The sequence below is a fragment of the Mastomys coucha genome, unplaced genomic scaffold (genome assembly GCF_008632895.1).
Source record: "Mastomys coucha isolate ucsf_1 unplaced genomic scaffold, UCSF_Mcou_1 pScaffold19, whole genome shotgun sequence".
NCBI classification, from domain to species: domain Eukaryota; kingdom Metazoa; phylum Chordata; class Mammalia; order Rodentia; family Muridae; genus Mastomys; species Mastomys coucha.
The window spans coordinates 19,199,106-19,215,470 of record NW_022196901.1 but is presented as its reverse complement, the minus strand read 5'-3'; the positions used below and the strand labels follow the sequence as shown (position 1 = coordinate 19,215,470).

At 50.0% G+C, this 16,365-nt stretch overlaps 2 protein-coding genes across 7 annotated transcripts in view; one reads left to right on the top strand and one right to left on the bottom strand.

Annotated features, from left to right (window-relative positions):
- The window catches only part of Gbx1 (gastrulation brain homeobox 1), a 25,125-nt gene extending 12,073 nt beyond the window's left edge, over window positions 1-13,052 (top strand). The window contains exon 2 of one of the 2 annotated variants that reach the window (XM_031380171.1): window positions 10,727-13,052. In XM_031380171.1, coding sequence (XP_031236031.1) covers window positions 10,727-11,277 — 551 coding nt within the window. In that variant the 3' untranslated portion in view covers window positions 11,278-13,052. Of the gene's footprint in view, window positions 1-10,708 lie in introns of both variants that reach the window. The other variant, XM_031380170.1, reaches the window with a different exon arrangement.
- Window positions 13,053-13,716: 664 nt separating this feature from the next.
- The window catches only part of Agap3 (ArfGAP with GTPase domain, ankyrin repeat and PH domain 3), a 57,169-nt gene continuing 54,520 nt past the window's right edge, over window positions 13,717-16,365 (bottom strand). For all 5 annotated transcript variants that reach the window (XM_031380168.1, XM_031380163.1, XM_031380162.1 and 2 more), the window contains 5 exons: window positions 15,988-16,142; window positions 15,791-15,881; window positions 15,427-15,649; window positions 14,519-14,774; window positions 13,717-14,356 (listed from right to left, as the gene is read on the bottom strand). In XM_031380168.1, the coding sequence (XP_031236028.1) occupies window positions 14,150-14,356; window positions 14,519-14,774; window positions 15,427-15,649; window positions 15,791-15,881; window positions 15,988-16,142 (932 nt within the window). In that variant the 3' untranslated portion in view covers window positions 13,717-14,149. The remainder of the gene's footprint in view (window positions 14,357-14,518; window positions 14,775-15,426; window positions 15,650-15,790; window positions 15,882-15,987; window positions 16,143-16,365) is intronic.

The window sequence follows — 16,365 nt, the reverse complement described above, 5'->3', positions numbered from 1 at the left end:
CCCCACCGCACTCCCCACCCCATTCCCCACCCCACTCCACTCCTTCTCCTAGACGAGTTTTCTCTGTGTAGCTCTGTCCTAGAACTCACTTTGTAGACCAGAATTCATAGAGATCTGCCTGCCTCTGCCTCCTGAGTGCTGAGATTAAAGGCTTGTGACAGCATTTATTTAACCATGCCCCAAGGACTGCTTGTAATGATAACCCAACCTCAATTTTAAAAAAAATATTTATTTATTCATTTGTTATTTTATTATATGTATGTGTGTGCTTGAGTGTGTGTATGTGTTCCATGTGCCATCAGATCCCCTGGAACCAGACTTGTGACGTGGGTGTGATATGACCCTGGGCTTGAGTACTTGGAACCACACCTAGGACCTCTAGGAGATCAGCAATGCTCTTAACCACTGAGGTTAGGTCTTCCGACCTCGATCTTGGTCTGGCTTCTCTGTCATCACTTCTTTCTTTCCTTAAGGCACTGTCTTCATCTGCAGAGAGAAGTGGAGGTGGGGGGCACACAGCACCAGCAGCTCTCAACTGTCACAATCCCTGCTTAACTCAGGATAACACTCAGGGGCTCGGGATAGCATGTTGTTCTTGGTCCCACCCAGCCACGGGCTAACCTGATCTCAGAAGGACAGAGGAATGTGATTGACAGGCTACTTGGTTCTGGGCAGCTCAGGAGAGAGAAGGCCCTAAAGAAAGTGTGAAAACGAAGGGAGACAATCACAAAGTTGGACTGGCCCAGAAATAAGACAGGAAGAACCTCTAATTTAAGCATGGCAGGGTGAAGGAATACTAGAGGGAAGGGGCTCAGGCTCCTCAGGGCTGGCGGAGGACTGAGGAGATCAGGGAGGCTCTGAGACACAGACCCACAATGAGGAAGGCAGAGTTGGAAAACTTCTGCCCCTCAAAGGCTGAGACAGAGTATGAGAAAGTACAGAACTTGATACTAAAGTGAGCCTGTTTTCATAGCCAGCTTTTACATTTTAAAATTTTATAGTGTGTGTGTGTATGTCTGCAACATGAGTGTGGTTCTGGAAGAGGCCAAAAGAGGGCATCAGATCCCCAGAAGGAGGGTTAACACAATTGTAATCCACCCAACATGGGTGCTGAGAACCAAACCCAAACCCTGTCTTAACTGTTGCTCCAGTTCTTAGCTCCTCTTCGGGACTTGTGTATTCCTGGCTGATTCTCAGTCCACTGTGTAGCTAAACGTGGTACTACGTGTGGTTTCATGCGGTGCTGACAATCACATTTGGGGTTTCATGTACACTAGTCAAACTCTCTACTAAATAAACTACAGCCCCAGCCTTCTCTACACACCTCACTTTTGGTTATGAGCCTAGCTTTTAAGGCTGAGCCACTTCTCCAGCCCAGCCCGTTCCCCTATTTTGAGACAGAATCTTAACCTGTAGCTCAGGCTGGCTCTTAAACTCACTATCCTCCTGTCTCAGCTTCCCGGATGCAGGGATTACATGTGTGTACCACTATATTACTTTCTCTTTTTAAAAATTTTTAATTGTGTGTGTTTGTGTGTATCCCTCTGGGCATGTGTGTGTGTGTATGTGTGAATATGTGTGTCTCTGTGCATGTATGTGTATGTGTATGTGTGTGTCTCTCTGTATGTGTGTGTGTGTGTATGTGTATGTGTATGTGTGTGTCTCTCTATACGTGTGTGTGTGTGTGTGTGTGTGTGTGTGTGTGTGTGTGGCTACGTGCATGTGTTTCTGTGTGTATAAGTTGTCTTAGGGTTTCCATTACTGTGAAGAGATATCATGATCAAGGCAACTCTTATTAAGGACAACATTTAACTGGGGCTGGCTTCCAAGTTCAGAGGTTCAGTCCATTATCATCAAGGTGGGAAGCATGGCAGCATGCAGGCAGACATGGTGCGGGAGATGCTGGGAATTCTACACCTTGTAGAAAGTGTAGTCTACCAGGAGAAGATTGTCTTCCAGGCAGCTAGGAGAGTCTCAAAGTCTACCCCCACCGTGACACACTTCCTCCAACAAGGCCACACCTCCTCATAGTGTCACTCTTTGGGCCAAGCATTCAAATACATGAGTCTATGGGGCCAAACCTCTTCACACCACTACATGAGTGTTTGTATGTGTCTTTCTGTGGGTATGTGCATGTGAATGCAGATGTCTACAGGGGAGCTCCCTGGACTTAGCCATTGTTAGCCTCCTGAAGTGGGTACTTGGAACTGAACTCAAGTCCTCTGCAAGAGATGCCCTTAGCCGCCAAGCAACCTCTCCAGACCTAGGAAATATACGTTCAAAGAAAAGGAAAGCTGACTGGTGAGATTCCGTCACACAAGCTATGAAGGGCAAGAACGGTTTGGTGGAAATTTTGCCTTGGGGACGTTGGGAAAACTTACCTCCTAAAAAGAGTGTGGTGCTTGGTGACAGGTCTTTTCCTGTGGCAATTTCAGGAATTGTCTGTGAGCACATTAGGTGTGATTTGGTAATTAAATTAGAGCTGTGTGTATGTGAAGGGAATCAGGCTTACATTTGAATTTGATAAGAAGGTTATTTTGGGCTGGAGAGGTGGCTCAGCAGTCCGGAGCACTGGCTTCAGTTCCTAGTACATGGTGACTCACAACCGTCTGTAACTCCATACCCAGGGATTTTGGTGTTCTCTTCTGGTCTCCTTGGGCATCAGGCACACACTTGGCACAAAGACACGATTGCAGACACAACAGTCACACACACAAAAATAAACAAAAACTTTAAAACGATTTCCTCCTGGGGGGGAGGGGCAACTGGGAAAGAGTTGTGACTTCAAGTGGGGAAAAGGCTGGGATGAGTAGAGAATTCCCAAAGACTGAGCTGCAGGGACACTGCATCTGGGATGATGCAATGTCCCTGGCTGTGGGACTTAGGAAAAGCATTTAATCTCTCCGTAATTCCACTTCCTTTACCTGGAAACAAGATTAGTGACTCTGTGTCTGTGCTGATACATGAGAGCAGTTGAACTTCAGCAAGTGGCTCAAGGTAAAGAAAAGCACATGGAAAAGCCCAAGGCTACACAAGGGCACTCTGCAGTGGTCTGTTAGAGTACCCTGAAAGGTTGCTGGTGCTGAAAAGGCATGGGGTCTAGTTTGCTTTCTGATGTTGCAATAAAACATTCTGAGCAAAAGCAGTTTGGGGAGGAAAGGGTTTCTATGTCTTATATGCCCTAATCACAGTCTATCATCAGGGAGCCAGGAGAACTTCATCAAGAACTGAAGCAAAGGCCACCGAGGAACGCTGCTTACTGGCTTACTCCTCATGGCCTGCTCAGCCTGCTTTCTTAAAGAACCCAAAATTGTCTTCCCTAGGATACCACTGCCCGAAGCAGTCTGGGTCCTCTCAATCATTAACCAAGAACATATCCTCAAAGACACAGCCCAACTTAATGGAGGAAGTCCCTCCATTAGATTCTCTCTTCTCAGACAATTCTAGCTTGTGTCAAGATAGAAGAACTAACTGGGACACATGGGGACTCGGAACTACCCTGAGCTTGTCACAAAGCTGTGAGAAGCAGGATGGCAGTGATCTATGAACGTCCCTTGTTTACATGAAGCAAGGAATGTGGAGGGGTGGGAAGATAGTAATGAGAGACATGGATGCTCTCTGTGACACAGCAAGCTCCAGAGAGACTGTGGCTTGCTAACCCTGTGCAAATCCAAGGGATGAGCAAAGAAAGAGCTGAAAAGAGTCACAAATGGGAGATAGTCCTGGCTTGCAAAGGGAGGGGTTCAGTCATGGCACCTGGCTGGCCAGGGCTCTAGGGACTGGAAAGTACAGGTATCTTTGGAGAATTGACCCCACCTTCTGGGAAAAGGCTGAGTGGCTGGGGAGTAGGAGGAGGGGTAGCCCTTGTCCAGGGAGCAAAGTAGGGAGATGCTAATGCCATTGTTTCTCAAGTAGAAGAGAGATGGGCTCTTCCAGTCCAGCAGACAGCGACTCTCCCCTAAGCCATCACACAGCCTTAGCTGGGACGACAATGAGCCGCTCAGTCTGAGAATAAGTCTGAAGAAGATCCTTCATCTCACTATCCTTGGTGACTCCAGTGCAGGTTCCCCTCTTTAGTGGGCAAGTCTGGGGCTGCCCAAGGCTGGCCTCAAATTTGCTACCATCCAGCCTTGACCTCCCTGGTGCCAGGATTTCAGGCATGCACCACCACAGCCCCCTTGACACTGTGTATTCCCCACACGGGGAAATACCTCCCAGAGGTTCTGTGTGGCTGCTAAGCTCCTCTTTAGCCTGACTGAACCTTTTTTCCCATTTATTTCTGAGATTATCATATAATTACAGCATATCTCCCTGCCCTCTCCTCCTTTCCAACCCTCTCTCTCGTGCTCTTTTTCAAAGTCTTGACCTCCTTTTTCATTAATTATTATGCATGCATACATGTCACTAACTACCCCTGCTTGGTCTGTATAGCATTACACATGTGTGTGTTTGCAGGGCTCATTACTTGTTACTGAATAACCAACCGGCATGCTGTTCCCTGGAGAAGGCCATTTCTCCCACTCTCAGTATTCCTTAGTTGCCTGTTGTTCATTGCTTGACCTTTTCCGTCCATGGGACTCCTCTATCTGGAGCCACTGCCCTTCCTGTGGGAAGCAGCCACGGTCCACATGTGTGTACACCGTGTGGCCTGAGTGCGGCAGTGTCTGGATTCAGTGGGTGGGTGTGTAGGGGCATGAGCTCTATGCGTAACTGTAGTTCAAGCTTTGTGATTTCTGGTTCCCAGGACGATAACTCCATGAGGAGCCGTCCCATGAACTCTGCCTGTTTCCAACTAGCCAGCTAGAGGCCGAGGCTTCTCCACAGGCTCTGAATTCACAGGAGCCTAGTACACTCTGGAGCCATCCTAACATCCTCACACAAGGTCACACACAAGAGCAGGACCTTTCTGCCTGCTCGGCCACCTCCCTAGCACAGTTAGGGTGCTTGCACTTGAAAACCTTTTTTCATTTTGTTGAAGATTTCCTCCGCAAGAATAATTATTTTCCATTATAAGATGTTGGGGGTGAGGGTATGCTGGAGAGGTGGCTCAGCGGCTAAGAGCACTGGCTGCTCTTCCAGAGGTTCTGAGTTCAATTCCCAACAACCACATGTTGACTCACAACTATCTGTAATGGGATTCGATGCCCTCTTCTAGTGTGTCAGAAGACAGCTACAGTATACTCATATACATAAAAATAAATAAATCTTAAAAAAAAAAGTTGTTAATGGAAGTTGGCCATGCTAGCTCATGCCTTTAATCCCAGCACTGGGGAGGCAGAGGCAGGCAGATCTCTGTGAGTTTGAGTTCAGCCTGGTCTAGAGAAAGTACCAGGACAGCCAGGGTTACTTAGAGAAACAAGGCTTCCAAAACAATAACAAGAACAAGAACAAGAAGAACAACAACAAAAACTCCACCACAAATACAAAAACAAAAACAAGAAAAAGCAAAAAAACAATCAAAATAATTAAAAGGATGTTCAATGGCATCCTGGTTTGTCAACTAAGTCCATTTTCAGCTGGAAATTGACTTCTGTGGATCTGACATCTATCTAGTCCAATTTCTCTAAATCAAACTTTGCAAATAAAAAGTTTATCAGAAAGGTCTGACAGCTAGGATTGGTAAACACAACCCATACATGCAATCCCTCAGGAGGTAGAAACAGGAGGTGCAAGCTCAAGGCCAGCCGGCCTCCTTAGGAGCTCTAAGCACTTTGAGAGAGACTTAATCTTGAGGGAGCAACAGGGTTATTACTTCGGCTAGTTTTCAGTCATCAACAAAAATGTGTTGTTGGGGTTTTTTATCTTGACTCTTTCACCACCAATACTCGTTACAAAGCAGATAAATGGAACTAGCTTGCTTTTCTCTTCTTTTTAAAAGCAGGGTCTTATTTTATAGTCCTGGCTAAGAGACTCACTGTGCATATCCGACTAGCCCTGAATTCATAAAGATCTGCCTGCCTCTGCTTCCCAAGTGTTGGAATTAAAGGTGTATACCACTATAACACCACACCCAGCTGCATTTTCTTTCTCCCTCCATCCCTTCCTCTCCCTTCCTTCTTTCTTTTATTAAAAATATTTATTCATTTTAATTTTTTTCTAGTATAGAATAGAATTTATTTGGGGGCATGGGGGGGCAGGAACACGTGGAGAGAAGGATGGGAAGGGGAAGGGGAAAGAGGGAGAAGAGGGTCTGAGAGAAAGGGAAGGGCCAGAGAGGCTATTCATTTTAGTTTATGTGTGAGTGTTTTGCCTGCATGTGTGTGGGTGTACCGAGTACATCCTTGGTACCCAACAAGGTCAAAAGAAGGCATGGGATCCCCTAGGACTGGGGTTATGAGTGATTGTGATGAGCCATCTCTCCAGCCCCTGCATTTCATTCTTAACTAAGTTATGTGGAAATGGTAAGCTACGTGGGCTGCCTGCCTGCCTTTTGTCTGTGGTAGCTGAGTAGTTCATGGGTAGCTGAGTAGTTCATCCATTCCTGGTTGCTGACTCCGTCCCAGTTCTCAGCGCGCCCTCTTCTGGTGGAGCAAAGAGCAAGAGGCAGCAACACACATGTCAGTACTGGGGGTCGGGCAGTACTGTTTAACCCCCATCCCCATCTTATCTGTCTCTATGAAACCCAGCCTTTCACTGTCCAGTCCACCGTTTTGTTTCTCTGCCACTTCTCTCTGGCTTCAGCCTCCCTTCTGCTGCCCTTCTGCTGTGTTTCCTTCTCTCCTCTTGTGATCTCCTCATTGTTCCAGAAGCTGTGCTTTGAGGCCTGTGGCTGTGTGTTCCTCTCAGTTGCCCCACCCCCACCCCGATCTAGAGGTAGCTTATCAGAGTCTTCAATGTCACGATCATACAGGCACAGACAGAAACTCTTGCCCCTGCCACTCAGTGTCCCACGGGGATCAAGAAACAGAGAGAGGCCATGAACCCTCACTCCATGTGTGGCTTTAAAAGCGGCGCTGAGGGTGGCCTGCTTGTGTGGGCTGCAGTTACTGAGTCTGTCTGAAGACAGAGGGATGGATGAGATTATCTCAGGAGGGCTCTGCCAGACTGAGGAGCTGGGAGCCTCCTCTCAATCATCATCAATTTAGATTTATTGGATGCCCCCCGAGGGCTTGGCACTGTACTAAATGATTCCATCCTTCAAGCCCTGAAACCCAGTTTCTGGCTTTTTAACACTGTTTAAAACACTGCACGATTGGGCTACATTTTGTTAACCTATTATGAATTGCTACAAAGTATGTTTTAAAAATTGAAACCACAAGACTTAGAAGTGAAGAAAATTTCCAATGCTATGACTCTTAGCACCAGAGGATGCTGTGGCATTTCTCTGTGTATGGGAAGGTCTGAGGCACACTGGACAGAGGGTGGAGTGATAGAAGAAGAGGAAGGGTCCGTTCTGGTGCTGGGAATGGGTAGGGTTGAAGCGGGCATCTCAGAACGAGAAGAAAACCGATGAGGAGGGTAGTGCATGCACATGCTGGAAATAGCTGTTTTTGTTATGTTAAGTATTCATTAAGTGACTACTTTATAGGTAATTTTTTAAGATACCAAAGCCACAACTGTGAATAAGATATGACTGAAATCCTTATTTTCACGAAGCTTATATTCTAATAGGAAGAGACATAGGTTTTTTTTTTTAGATTTATTTATTTACTAATGTATGAGTACTTTGTCTGCATGTATACCTGTGTGCCAGAAAAGGGAATCATATTCCATTACAGATGGTTGTGAGCCACCATATGGGTGCTGGGAATTGAACTCAGGACCTTTGGAAGAGTAGCTCTTAACCACTGAGCCATCTCTCCAGCTCGAGACATAGCTTTTAAAAATAAATAACATTAATGTCACATGCTGTGGCAGCAGATGAGTCCAAGAAGCATCTTAATTCCAAGAGGATGAAGGAAGAAGAGCCAGTCTTAAGGAGTGGAGGAAGGAGCTGATGCTTGATCTCAAGGAGTTGGATGCTCCTGACAGAGAGGGCTGGGGACAGGTCAGAGAGGCAGATTTGTGGGGGTTTGGATGGGTCCATGAGAAGGAGAAATAAATATTGCGTGGTGTCATGGTGGAGTTTGAAGATGGGGCAGCATGGCGAAGGTGAAAGAAAGGTTGAGAAAGGTTGAGATTTCCATTTGGGACTTGAGAAGTCTGGATCTGTGGAAATAAGAAAAATGTGAACAAGACCCCTTAGCAAGAGGAAGGAGTACACCCATGTCCTGAATCTCTAACAAAAGATCAATTGGTTTTTATTCCATTATTTATGTATATGAGTGCCTGCATGTTATGTCTGCGCTGCCTGTGCATGCAGTACCCGGGAGGAACAGAAGAGGGCATCAGATCCCTTGGAACTATTATTACAGATAGTTGTGAGTCACCTTGTTGATGGGCACTGGGAATAGAACCCTAATTCTCTGCAAGAGCAGCCAGTGCTCCTAATCGCTGAGCCATCTCTCCAGAGTCCAGGCCCTAAATCTTGCCATGTCTGTGGCCAGGGTGAGGAGTGTGGTAAGGTCTGTCATCCATGTCTGGACTTCCCTGTGGGGTTGGTGATTTTTCTAGACAGCATGAGGCACCTGAATAGCAAGCTGCTTACGGGAAGATAAGAAGGAGTTTGGAACCTGTCTGGGCAAGCTGGGCAAGGGCACCATGAAGATGCTGACTGCAGTGTGGAGTCGGGGGACATGGCCTCGGAGGCAAAAGCCTCCCTGGATCCTGAGGAAAAGGAGAAGGCATGAAGGAACAGGTGTGGACTCACTGGGAGAAAACGGGTTGCTGACTACAGGCCCTGTGGGAGAGGCTGCAGTAAGCCAGGACTTTCATCTGCCTGCCTGCCTGCCCGCCGGGTGCTGTACTCTGTACGTGCCACCCCTTACACGCCATCACTGCACCGGGATCCAGTCTGCTTTGAGCCTCGCTCTGATCATGCCTCGGCAGTGTAAGTTTGCCACGTGGAGATGGGCTGCATTCCTATTTTCATGCAGTCCTACCTTCTCTGAACTCCTGAGTTAGAGTCCTTGTGTTCTTCCTACTGGGTGGTAGGCTGTCTTTTGAATTTCTGTTGTTTACTTAGGCAGGAAAAAAAAAGGGGGGTGTTGTAAAACTTAAGCACCGTAACTGCTGTGTGAAGGAAAACCCCACACAAACTTAGTTCAGGAACAATGATAACTCAATTGCTGGGAGCAACAACTAGAATTCTGAGCTTGTAAGCCATATTAATTCTAAATCCTCGAAGCCATCTAATCCAGAAGACACTAGTAGCTACATCTTGTTCTGTTGCTAACTCCATCCAAAAAACCCCTCTCTCCTGCTTCCTCTCTTCCTCGGTCTAACCCGGAAGTCCCATCTACTTGTCCAGTGATTGATTCCTTTATTCATTAGGCGGTTCTTATTCATTAGGTGATCATTCAATGGTTCACAAGAAGTCACCTGAGTTGAGTAGGTAACTCTTTTCTGGTCCAGACAACCCGTCTTGGGAAAGCAGAATTAACATCAGAGTACAACAGCACCAGGGCCATCCACAGCTCACTGGAGTCGAGGTCTCCACTGAGTCTAGAGCTTATTGTTTCAGCCACACTGGCTAACTGGTGGGCCTCCAGGATCTGTCTGTTTCTGTCTTACATACATCTAGGGTTACAGTGTGTGCCACTGACCAACTGTGGCTCTTTATGTTGGTGCTGCAGATCCATACTGAGTTCCTCATGCTTGTACAGCAAGCATTTGCCTGCTGAACCATCTCCCCAACCCTGAAATGTGAAATGCCATGCGTGCAGTCATGATATCAGTGGACAGGATAAATCCAGTGATTGATTTACCTTTAGAACTGACTGCAGATTAAAATGTTTATACCCTGGGAGGACAGTCACCCACTAGGAGTCAAGTGTCTTCCCACATTCCGTTTTCTAGTTTCTTCTCATCACCTGTCTGCCTCTGCCTCCTGCTGTTGCCTGTGGCCTTCCCTGTGCACACCTCTTATGGATCCTCAGGAAGCTTCCATTGCTGCTGTGCAAGCAGCCTTGGCAGAAGGGCCTGAGCAGGAAAGAGATGATAGTGTGCTGAAATCAAGGATGAGCCAGGGGACCAGGGGGCCAAGTGATAGACAGGGAGAAGGTGTGACCACAGATAAAGGAGAGGTGGCAGTGCTGGGGACCTTTCTATCAGGGCACTTTAGTTAAGAACAGGAGCCAAGCAGACCAGACTTGGGCCTGGATCTAGTTGACACGTCTGAGAGTAAGTATACCTCTTGCTCTTGGGCCTAGAGGACTACCGGGAGGACACAAAGGCTGTGTGCAGTGCCTCCCAGCCAGCTCCCACATTCCTTCATCCTGGGACTGCAGGGCTGGGTATGGAGGCCTGTTGTAAGTGCAGCATTGGGCTTTGGATAGGTACCACACTTGGTACCTGGTGGTGGTGGTGGTGGTGAGCACGCAATGGAGTGGTGGGAATGCTGAGGGGCCACTGTCATACATGATGCCTTCCTACTTTTCCATACTGAAGTCGGCTGGCTAAAAACCTTTTTTCCCCATTCTTTGTCTCTCCTAAACCTTTTCCCGCTGCCCACTGGATGTCTGTCCTGTCTCCTTCTGACCCATCTCTTTCTCTCTGAATGTGTTGTCTCCTATTGGCAATTGATCATTCCCAACCATGCTCCCACATACCTTTTCCAAACCACTTTCTTCTTGCCCTTCCTTCTCCATATATCTGTTCTCCACCCCAGCCCTCTCTACCCCCACAGCAGAGGGGAAGGTGTACAGCTCAGATGAGGAGAAGCTAGAGCCCCCAGCAGGAGACCCAGCAGGCAGCGAGCAGGAGGAAGAGGGCTCAGGCGGTGACAGCGAAGACAGCTTCCTGGACAGTTCTGCAGGGGGCCCAGGGGCTCTTCTGGGACCTAAACCGAAGCTGAAGGGAAGCCTGGGGACTGGCGCTGAGGAGGGGACACCAGTGGCCACAGGGGTCACCACGCCTGGGGGGAAAAGCCGAAGGCGGCGCACTGCCTTCACCAGCGAGCAGCTTTTGGAGCTGGAGAAGGAGTTTCACTGCAAGAAATACCTGAGTCTGACAGAGCGCTCCCAGATCGCCCATGCCCTCAAGCTCAGTGAGGTGCAGGTGAAGATCTGGTTTCAGAACCGCCGGGCCAAGTGGAAGCGCATCAAGGCTGGCAATGTGAGCAGCCGTTCTGGGGAGCCCGTGAGAAACCCCAAGATTGTAGTGCCCATACCTGTGCACGTCAACAGGTTTGCTGTGCGCAGCCAGCACCAACAGATGGAGCAGGGAGCCCGGCCCTGATAGAGCTCCCGGGGACCGGAAGTCCAAGAATCTGAACCTGTGCCTGCCCAAGACTCACTGGGTACTGCAGCCTAGAGCTGCCTGGTGGACCCTGCTCTGGGAGAGGCCAGCTTGTTCCCGGGACACATGACTATTTGGCCTGAGGCTGTTCTAGAGATGTCAGGACTAGGGGTCTCAGGGATGCAACATTCATTCTGATCCGGGAGAGCTTCTGGAGCAGAAGTAGACTCCTGAGGTGGGGTGGGCAACCTCTGACAGGGGTGGGGGGTAGTCCTGGTGATACCAGCCTGGGGCCATAGTTCCTTATTTATTTTGTGTAAAGTTTGTATATATGGAACTATTTTGTCTTTGTCTGTCTGTACCCCAAAAGGGGACTGGGAAATTGTTTCCCTGAACCTCACCCACTTTGTCCACCCTACTGCTTTGCTGCTCTTTAGCATAAGGACATGCAAAGAAATGGAACTGTCATGGCCAATAATGGGGGTCATCATCAACTCCCTGGTCACTCCTAAGAATCCCTCCACAGTGTATTCCTACACCTCCAGTTCCCACTGGGCTACTGTCTTCCCACTTCCTGTGAACAAACCCATCTGCTTCTGGTGTCTTCTCTTTGGGAGAAGTGGCACACTTCAGGGAGAGACACACTTCAGTTTGCACTGAAGGGAGACCTCGGTTTAGCTTGGAGAACATGCAAGTTATCTACATAGAAGATGCTGCCCTGTCAGTGATTAAGGCGAGGAGGCTCACTCCACCACCTGAGCTAAGACAGAGAGGCACACAGCCTCATCTCTGCCTTCCTCTATTTAATAAGCCAGAGCCTGGGGCAGAGGCCCATTGTCTGTCTGTTTTTGCAACTTTCACTGTGTTTTCTCCTGTCCATTACATTGTGAAGTTGGGTTCCCACCAGCCTCTTCCATTACAGAAAAAGATAGGTTGAAAGAAGCCACTATCAGATGGACAGGACAAGGGTGAGTCCAGGAGGGTGGAGGCAGAGATTATGGGCAGATGATGTAAACCCACAGCCAGAGGGCTCTAGGTATCCCCAGAGGCCTTAGGGAAAGATTCCTACAGAAGCCCACTTGCGGCTGCTGTCATGGTTAACTAGCTTTTTGGGGAGAAACAGGACCTGTATGGATTAGGGAGAAAGGAATAAAGCTGAAGAAGAATGGATAAAACAGTTGCCAGCGAGGGAGAGGAGCAAGCAAAGCCACGCACATTCCTGACCTGCCTTACAGGCCCCCTCGACCACTGGTGAGCTGAGTGGCAAATAGTCAACATCACATTCAATTAGCTGTTGAATGCGTCACGTGAGACCAAGATGGTCTCTGTCCTTGTCGGTCCGTTTCTCCCACTCAACTCTCTACCGAGGATACAGACCTGTCTCTCTCTGATCAGGCTTAGGAATGTAACTTTGAAATGCAATGTAGGCCCAGCTCATTCCCAGCCAGGGTTACCACAGAGTCGACTCTCTGATCTACACAGGAGAAGCCAAGGTGGAAGCGAAGCTGTTACCTCTTCAGCAGAGTCGTTCTCCAGGTCCTGAGAAAAGGGAGGCAAGTAGCAAGGCAGAAAACCTGGGGAAGTGGCCAGCATTCAGGTTTCTGGCTTCCCATACAGCCGCAACAGTGCTAAGCAGAGGGAGGCAGCCCAAGCAACTTGTTTTTAGGGAGTCTGGGGCTTGTCTGTCCTGCCCAGGTTCTGCCCTTTGTAAGGATCTTAGTAGACTTGAAAAGGGGAATGTGGAAGAAAATAAAATAAAATCTGGTTTCCTCTCACTAGTGTTGATCATTAACTGACATGTGGGTGAGTGTCCAGGCACAGCTCCGGCCTAGCTCATGGACACCTGTTCAAGGTGCTTCAGAAAACATGGGCCACTCGGCAAGGTGGGTCCAGGAACAGGAAACAGATCCAACACCAAAACTTAATATTCTCATCCTTCATAGACTAAGAGAGGCGTTTCCCTGAGTTTTCTTTCAAGAATAAAGAGGTTTGGCTCTTCTCCCAGCTTAGCTCGGCCGGTTAAGCTTCCAAGGCTCCTGGAGGCTGAGTGCAGAGGTGGCTCTGGGCCACCAGCACCCTGCCCCTTCCAGCCACATTGTCACTGACTCCATCACCCCAGCGAAGCCTCCAAGCACTCCTGGATGCTGCTGGGTGCCTCCCTCAACACTGGCCCATGCAGTGTGTGTCTGCCACAGGGGGCACTGCTGACAGTGTGCAAGGGTAATTTTCAGAAGTAGGCAGAGGCAGGCTACACACAACAGGAAGCAGAACCTGTTTCCTGTCAGGCATGTTTGCCCGGCCAAGCATCATCCCTGACAAGGCAGGCTGGAGGTGACTGAGAGCAGGGCCAGCAAACCCTAACACAGACTACCGAAGCAGAGCTTGGAGGGAGGGCATCTGAGAAGCTCAGGAGCACTGAGGCACTAAAGGAGAAAGGAGGCCACACATACAGCCTGGTTTATTGGCTCATCATACACACACACCACGTATATACACAAACATAAATATTCCAATGTACAAATTTTACATGGGGCTCCCAGACTGGCCCCTTGTCTTTCATCAGGCACCCCCATCCTGTGTCTTGTCCTTCCCTACCCACTGCAGGGAAGGCTGTGGGAGTTGTCATGAGGAGGCAGGGTTCTGGAGGAGGGAGAGGTCCTGCCCCCCTCTCCTCACAGGCACCTCCAAAGGGTTCTGTCCTTTAACGGCACCATAGGGCTGAGGGCTAAACACACCCTGCTCTGGGCAGCTCAGTCCCAAACCTCTTCACCCCGAGACCCTCGTCACTCCCTCTTCTTGCACATTCCTGCTTCTCTGTCTGTCTCCTCCAGGTTATGGAGTCCTTCCGGTCCCTCTGGCCTCTTTCTGAGCTTCATAGGATACTAGGGCTGCGGTGCAGTTCTGCGGAGGGGTTGGTGCCATTAGCAGGCTCTCTGTTGGGAGTGGGTGCTAATCCACAGCCCTCCCCGGGGCACCCATGCTGGATCAAGATGTCTGCACACTCCTGGCTGCCGGCACGGCGGGCATAGGCCAGTGGGGTCAGGCCTCGGGCATCACGGCTCCTCACGTCCACCCCATACTGCAGGAGAAAGCACATCCACAGTTGGCATGATGTGGGAGGAAAGGCCTCAGCTATCAGAGGAGAGGAGAGGAGAGGAGAGGAGAGGAGAGGAGAGGAGAGGAACAGCTTCTGAAGGCTGAGAAGGAGGAGGGCAGGCCAGGCCAGAGCACCCAGACTCACCCAGATGAGCAGCTGTGTAAACACCACATTGGCCATGGCACTGGACAGGTGCAGAGCTGTCCTCCCATCACCATCCCCGTATGTCTCGTTCACCTCTTCTTTGGACCCATGGGCCAGCAGCATCACCAGCAGCCGCAGGTCATCCTCCACCACAGCCCGGAGTAACTGCTGTCCCAGTGGCACATCTGAGCTTGGCAGCGGAGCCAAGAAGAGCTTCTGTTCATACTTGGCCCGGATCCAGCGCTCTTTCTCCTCTCTGTAAGTACAGGTCCATCAAGGCATGAGGCAAGACAGGAAACAGAGTCCAAACTGTGTGTGTGTGTCAAGAGGTAGGAAGGAGGCAGGGAACAGGGAGGACCCCGCAACAATGAGAAGGAAGGCAGAGAGGAGCCCCAGGGACTCCAGGGCCTTCAGAGGGACAGTGGATCACAGAAACTGGGTGGTATTGAGACATTGAGAGGGGAGACCTCTGGGGCCAGCAGGAATATGAGGGCATAGACAACAGGATTCCTAGCAGGCCTGAGTGGCAGCTTATCAAGCTGTCTGAACTCTGTGATTGGTGGCACTGGAACAAAGCAGGTGACAGCCTGCGAGGGGCATGGCCGCCCTATCTACCAACCATTCTCCCCATCTCAGCACATGGGCCTGGATGCAGGAGCAGCACAGTGATATGGGTTCCACGCATGCGTCTCCTGCTGGCCCCTGACCTGCGATAAGGGCTCAGAAAAGGCCCTGTTGTTGTGAGGTGCCTGAGTGACAGGCACCAGCAGAGAAGGGATCCCCCAGGGTCCAGCTGGCAGCCAAGCAGAGCAACAGCCTTTTAACCCTTGCAATGCTGCTGCTGCCACAGGTTCTATCCACCCCCACAATGGGGCTGGCTGTCTCCTTCCTGAGCAGCACTGGCTTACCTGCAGGCTTCCGGGCCTGGCTTCGAGTAACCATCCAGAGCCCCCTCCCAGACACTGTTAGCCAAGGCATTGCCCATTGCAGTCATGACGGCTAGCAGTTCAGGTGGCCAGTCGTCAAGGTCCAAGGAGCGGACTCGGGACAGGTGAGCTCCCAGGTGTCGGTGGATCCCTGAACACTCGATACACATCAGGGCACCCAGATTCAAGCTGGCCCAGTCTGGATCTAGGTGGGCAGAGAGAGAAAGCAGGTGGCGCCCAGAGAGGGGGTCATTTTAGAAGTCCACCCCCTCTGCATACTGTCCACCTCCCATTGCCACTTGAACCCTAGACACCCAGCTCCCAGCCCTACTGGTCTTGTACTCACTGGGAGCTTCGCAGTCAATACAGAAGCTGTTGCCACGGACCGTGCGGACAGCCTGCACAGCCAGGGCTGTGTTCTGGTTCCCCAGCCGAGTCTGCCATGAGGCCGGAGAGATAACAGTAGTTGATTAGTCTCAAGCCCCCTCCACTGGCTCTTCCCCTAGCCAGGCTCTCCAAGCTGGCTCTACCACCCCTGCCAACCTTGTCCTTGGCGCTGCGACATCCTTGTAGGCTGGCGAGGATTTGGGCCTGCACACTCTGCACCCATAGCTCCCGTTCTTCTGCTGTTGAGGCTTCGAAGTGCCAGGTCTGACCAGTGAGGGACACCACTACAAACTCAAAGGACTCCTCTGCCTCTGGGGAGGGAATGACACTGTTAGGGCTCCTTGCCAGGAACACACCCAGTAGCGCCCCACTGCCGTAACTCCATCCAGACCCCGCTTTGACAACACTCCTCCTCCTCCTCAAAACTGCACAAGGCTAATATAAGTCCCTGCCCTCCATTGGTAACCACCTGTGGAGCCAGGGAATGGTAGGTGCTGTGCTTGGCTTCCTAAACAGTACCAGGGATGGACACCA